Source organism: Medicago truncatula, chromosome 4 (genome assembly GCF_003473485.1).
Source record: "Medicago truncatula cultivar Jemalong A17 chromosome 4, MtrunA17r5.0-ANR, whole genome shotgun sequence".
Taxonomy (NCBI): domain Eukaryota; kingdom Viridiplantae; phylum Streptophyta; class Magnoliopsida; order Fabales; family Fabaceae; genus Medicago; species Medicago truncatula.
In genome coordinates this window covers 38,418,634-38,425,087 of record NC_053045.1, presented here as the reverse complement: position 1 = coordinate 38,425,087, position 6,454 = coordinate 38,418,634, and the positions used below count along the sequence as shown (strand labels likewise).

The 6,454-nt window shown below is 31.9% G+C and overlaps 1 protein-coding gene across 3 annotated transcripts; it reads right to left on the bottom strand.

Moving 5' to 3' along the window:
* Positions 1-353: 353 nt before the first annotated feature.
* Positions 354-5,514, bottom strand: LOC11444987 (probable transcription factor GLK1). Of its 3 annotated transcripts, none has more exons than XM_024781677.2 (6): positions 4,681-5,514; positions 3,958-4,098; positions 3,349-3,684; positions 1,465-1,527; positions 1,057-1,213; positions 354-765 (listed from the first exon to the last, which is right to left on the bottom strand). In XM_024781677.2, the coding sequence occupies exons 1-6, from the start codon at positions 5,158-5,160 to the stop codon at positions 677-679; spliced, it is 1,266 nt and encodes a 421-aa protein (XP_024637445.1). In that variant the 5' UTR covers positions 5,161-5,514; the 3' UTR covers positions 354-676. The 3 variants fall into 3 exon arrangements, with proteins under 3 accessions (XP_024637445.1, XP_003607509.2, XP_024637446.1); XM_003607461.4 differs by having other exon boundaries at positions 1,112-1,213; positions 4,681-5,510; XM_024781678.2 differs by lacking the exon at positions 1,057-1,213 and having other exon boundaries at positions 4,681-5,513.
* Between the last annotated feature and the right edge of the window lie 940 nt (positions 5,515-6,454).

Genomic DNA, 6,454 nt, shown 5'->3' with positions numbered 1-6,454 from the left:
AAATTTCTCTCATCCATTACTTCTCTTAAAATTCCTCATTTTTTTGAGTTGGGATCCTCTTCATTTGTTCTCTCATCTGTTAGGTCAAACATATCTTTAAATTATGGTAAATGTTAACTTGTGCCTTAAAGGCACAAGTTTAGAAACCAAATATAGAAACTTAATTTTGGAAATTGTACATTCAATTTGTTGAAAGTTTAAAAAGTTATTTTTTTCAATACAAAACTTATATTTTAATTCTTTTTTTTAGATCCTTAACCTGTGCCCAACATTACCCTTAAATTATATATCTTCCAAACTAAAAGTTAAATGTTACCCTATATATGTTTGAAATATTTCATAAAATTAAGTACTTTATTAAGAGTCCCCATTTTATTTACTAATCCCATACTATACCAATCGTACATATATACAAAATGGCTTAATGCTCAAGCATTAGCGCATGGCAATTTCAATTTTTTTTTCTTTTTCATTTGGCTGTTAAAAGCAAGAATTACAATATGAATCACTCACATTCTAAGATTAGATGCAACATCTAATGGATGAGAAATCGTCGAATTAGGATTTATTGAAACCTAGCTAGCTCCCCGGTAAAGGATTAATTAGTTTTCTTCAAGTGCATGATGAGGGTGGTATGTTTGAAATTCCTTGTCTTTGTAGTTCACCCATTACGCTATCAAGTGCTGGAGCTTTGAGTCCAAGTGGTAGTGGTAACCATGGTTTTGATATAACATCTCCAATAGCTGCGTCTATGCTCTCCTTTGACTGTAAAATAAATTTATAAAAATACATTAGCATACAAACAACGAATCACGTAATTACTCAGGCCTTCAAATATATGGAGCTTCTAGGTTTTTATATTAGGTTATTTCATCGTTAAAGTGAGGGATGTCTTTATAAACTATGTCAAACTCTATCATTAAGCTTGACACGTGAATATAAATCGGGAGTGACCCAAACTTATAGTCTCTGATATCGTATTAAAATTTGTGATTAAATCTATCACAACCCTACATAACCTGTGAAGTGATGACGCCCCCATTTTTAAACACATACCCTTATCGTCTCTCATCGAAGTATGTATGTATGTATGGCGAAGGAAATTTAGTACCGGTTGTAAGTCGAAGAAGTGACCGGGAGCAGGAGGGGTGCTAATGCCGTGATCTGCTTTACACATGCCATGGCCGGGGATTGGACATCCAAATGATGGTCTCTGCATGTTATGTTATTTTCCTCTATGGTCAGTCAGCCAAACTTATATATGGAGTATAGTTTGTGTATGTGTTTGTGAGTAAATATATATTCGACAACATACATAATTATGTGCTATATTTATATATGTTGGTAAATATGACAATACTAATTTGTATACTGTCAATCTTGTCTTTAAAAAGGATCCAAAATTCAGAGAAGAAAACAACGTGCATGGCTCCAAAATAGTAAAGTGATGTAATGAATAGTTACCACTGTTGTCAGAGGTGGTGGGAAACAATGTGTTCCTGCCCGGATTATTGCGGTTGTTGGAGTCTGTTGATCAACGGTCAAAGAAATACATCACACACTTTAGATAGACAGATCGAGGAAATAACTTGAACTATAATCAAGACCTAATTTGAGTTCCATTTTGATATAGGTCAAATGCATCTTAAGGTCCTTTTAAGTTTTTTGTTTTTCCCAAAGTGATCCTTTAAGTTTCAAAAGTCCCAAACAAATCCTTTTAGCTTTTGAATCGTTTCAAACAAGTCCTTCCTTTTAGAGGATGATGGTGATGATTCAGATGATAGCAACAAAGAACATTATCCACCATTTGCCATGCCTAAAAAGATGACTAATTTTAAATGGGTGTTAGGAGCGAGATTTGGTACCAAAGATGAGTTCAAGGAAGAAATTACCAACTATGCTATCTACAATAGAACTTGTTTGAAACGATTCAAAAACTAAAAGGACTTGTTTGAGACTTTTGAAACTTAAAGGACCACTTTAGAAAAAAACGAAAAACTTAAAAGACCTTTAGATGCATTTGACTTTGATATATCATATATCATATTATATCAAGGAAATTTCTATGGCAGCCATAAAAAAAATGGAACAGTCCCGATTATTTTAAAAAAGTGCCTAAAATATTATTCGAAGGAAAACAAATGATAAACCAAAATAACAATAACTATCTTCTTTTTAATAAACAATAACTATATATCTATTATGTAGTTCTTAAAGTTTTTTTTTTTTTAAAGTCATTTTTAAGTATTCTTCTTTTTTCCTTAAAAAAAAGTATTATTCTTTTTGACTTTATTTGTGAATATTGTAACTAAATACATTTTTTTTACAAAGTTAGATAGATGTAAATTATGAATAATATTTTAATAATTAATTAAAAATTATTTATTGTAATAATTAATTAAAAATTATTTATATCTTAAATTTTTTATTTAGCGCATTTACCGTGATAAAGTAAAAAAAAAATTCTTATTTTTATTTTATTAATGAAATAATAGAGAAAAAAAACATATTGAAAGTGTAATTTTAGTTGATTCTTAATTAGTTTCCCAGTAAGAAATTTTAAAAAATATATATTTTATTTACTTTTAAGTTTTTTTTTAAGTATAAAAATGGGACTATAAGGGGACCATATAGACGTACCATTATATCAATGAAATTTTTGTATACTAATCCACACATTTCAAATTGCAATCTAGGTCTCACCTTAATCAAATGGTGTAACGTTTAAGGTGATTTTTATTTTGACTCAAGTTATTTATATTAAGTTATATATTAACAATAATTCAGTAATTTATTGGCTGACAATAAAATTTTATTTTAAGTAAATCTATTTATTTTAAGAAAGCAAACTAGCTCACCAAAATGGTGTCTAGGAAAATCAAATATGAAAACTTGAGAGAAACACAAAATCTCCGAACCAACTTAACTGGGTTACTAATTAAATCCTATTTATTTTATAACAAACCAAATTTACACACAACATCATTCAATTATATATTTTTTTAAGAGGATTCAATTATATGTAGTTGGTAAATTATAAAAAAAAAAATAAAAAAAAAATTTAATTATATATTATAGCTATTACTTTGAAATCTTTTAGTGGGAAGCAAAATCTAAATATTCATCCTTCAAAAAAATTCTAAGTATTCTTGTAATAAATAATATGTGCCAGCATTATAATGAACAGATTGCATATATAAAAAAGGTTTTCTTATCAAATAGTACAAACTGAAATAATTAAGTTTGAAATCTTAACTGTTAATTTTTTGTCAAAAAACAAAATATATCTTAATTATTAGTACTACATGGGAAATTGATAGATATTTGCAATATTTAGAGAGCGCTAACCTGTTGGTGGTGAGCATGCCAAAATGAAGGGTCTTGAGGTGGTGGAGGATCTGGCGATGGTGTCCATGACAGCGGTTGCAGCGTAGGCCACATGTGCATAAAAGACTGGTCCATATTTGAAGGATGTCCCCATACATGTAAGGGTCTAAAATGGTGCAATGGTACCATAGGAGGAGGAGGAGGAGGATGAGGGGGGAAAGCCATGGTGGGTGCAGCTGGCCATGGACTGATCACTTCTCTTTTCACCCCTAGACCACCATATACTTGTCTCCTTTGATTCCAACTTGCTGCTTCTGCTTCACGTGCTAGCAAATGTTTTCTATGTGACCTATATTTCTGCAATAATAAAAAAAAAACTATGCTACAGCACATCTTCTAGAACTCGTGATGTTTCCATCAAAAAAGTACATAAATAGTATAAGTTGAAAATTCAAATAACTTTCCATAAAGACAGACGTACGAGTACTCTTACTTAAATATCAATCAATTAACGAAATGTCAATTTCAGTTTTCATAAATAGTGTAAGTTGAAAATTCAAATCACTTATGACCTAACGAAATGTCAATTTCATTTCCTTTTTCTCCTATATGCTTGAAATTCATATGTACCTGAAGGTGACTTGCAATGTTATGACGAGTGAGACTATCAATTCCCATAATCTCTAAAATCCTTGAAGGCACCGCCTTATCCACCCCTAGTTGTTCCACAGCTTGCACAAATCTCCTATGCAATTCTGGTGTCCAATCCACCTACATGTACGTACACACAAATTTATAATAATAATAATAATGGCATTACTTATATATAAATAATAGACTCAAATGGTCTAAGTTGTGAATATATTTTAGATTGCCAAATGGGAGTTAAATATCCTAATTACAATGTGTAAGCAGCAAAAGAAAGTTCGCTGTAAAATTGTCCCCGAAGAATTAAATTGGTATATTCAAATTGTTACACATGAATCTTTTTTAAGAAAATTGAAAAAATATTTTCTATAAAAAGTTCGAAGTTCTACCGCCGTTAACATTGTCAGAATCATGGCAAAAGCACATAATACCAAACATACACTTACTACGAATTACCAGCAAAATTTTGAAAAATTGCAATCTTCTATTATTTTTTATTGTGTATCTACCGTTAGGGTACCCGTGAGCTCTTTAGACAAACTGAGACTCTTTGTCAAGAGTGGTAACAAAAAGACAGTGAGAGAACCTTAGCTAAAAAGTTAGTACTACACATGATGAACTCTAGCTACACTGAATTTAATTACCAAATTTAGATAAAACCACTTAGCAAGAATAAAACTCTATAGTTTCCTTATTTAAGTATACCTTGACTTTTCTCTTCCCTTGAGGATACTTAGATTTACTCGATGATTTCCTTCCTTTTCCACCTGCATCTTTTAACAATGGATTCACAACCACAGATTCATCTCTTTTACTCGCTATCTCTTCCGAGCCTTGACCCGAACAACTTGTTTTATCCTCATAATCTTTCTTTGAATTCTTCTCTTCTACTTTGCTGTTGTTCTCCAATGACGCCGACGAATTCATCTCTGATTCCTCGCCGTTAGCGCTAACGGAGAACTCAGCAAACATCTCTGGATCCATCTCCAAATCCGGCAAGATGTCTCCATCCACGTTGATGCCAACAAAGAAGTCGTCGAAGTTGATGCTTTCCAATAAATTTCCTTCGGAAAGGTCGCCAAAGTCACCAGTTGTAATTGTAGTACTCCCCATTGAAAAACTCTCCATCTCTTCTTGGCTTCCATCTTTGGTAGTGTTCCTCAATGGTGACAGTACTGCAAGCATCAATAATAATTCTAGATCCACACTCAAGTACTCAACTTTCTAATAATAACAAAATGGGAAACTCAATATGTAAAGCTAGGTGAATTATTATCTTTGGTTGCACATTAAGCAATGCTTATGTACATGAAAATTGAGAAAAAAAAATGAGAAAAGCTTAGAAATGGTATAGGGTTTATATTGTAAGATAGTTTTGTGAAGGATAGAGAGAACGTGTGTTCAAATAATGGAGAGTTTGGTGAGTGAAGAAATTGTAGCAATGATATGATTTATGTTGCCATTTTTGGAAGTGGTGCCAAGAGAGTATGTAGAGAAGGAGATTTGATGTCAACCACAATTTTGGGGGAGTAAAAAGAGTTGGAAAAAGATTTTGTTTTTATGTGTTTCGTTTGGAAGTGTGCTACTTGCAGTGTTGGTCTGTTTCCATTGCATGATTATTCATGTTTGTGGATGACCTTTTTTTGAATTGTCAAAGGGTTTTTTGAAAATTCATCACAAGTGCTCTCGTGAGCTATCTTTTTGTATTATACATACATATTATTATTTGTACTGATGAGCATAAACTAAATGAAGAGAGTAGAGAGAAATTTAAGTCACGTCAGACAAAGTATCTATGATAATGAAAGGGGATGAATGCGTTATCATTTATTTTTTAGAATATGCCTCATCATTTTTTGAAAGGCTTGCCAGTATCAAAATTGACTGCACTTACAGAAAACCGCTATAAATGTTTATATTGTTTCTATGGCAATAACATAATTGGAAGACAATTTCTACACTCCTTACTAAAAGTGGATATTGTTCCGTTGTTGTCTTGTCCACCACTAAATATGAGACCAATGTCCTATGGACTTAGTTTAATCGGTAGAGACGTTGCAGTATGTAAAGACGGCGTTTAGACCCCAATTCCTCACTTATTCACTTCAATGGCTGAATTTTTAGTCACTATAGGCTACTTGAAAAAAAAACTTAAACAATTTGATCGAAGTGGTTAATTAGCTCCACTAAATAACAAATCGTTTGAGAGAACCCGAATTCAATTTCTAGATGAAATAATTTTTTATCAAACTATATTTACTTCCATGTCGACTCCAACTATCAGAACATTTTCATTAGAAATCGGAGGGTTAACACTAGATATGTGAACCTGGTTACATGCAATTAAAGTGATTTTCAAAATGATGGATTCACATTAAATGACCCAAAATTGATCGTACAAATTGAAATTGACGAGCAAATCACAAAATTGATTGTACTGCTTCCATGGGTACAAACAGCCCGATTTTCCTGCTGTAAC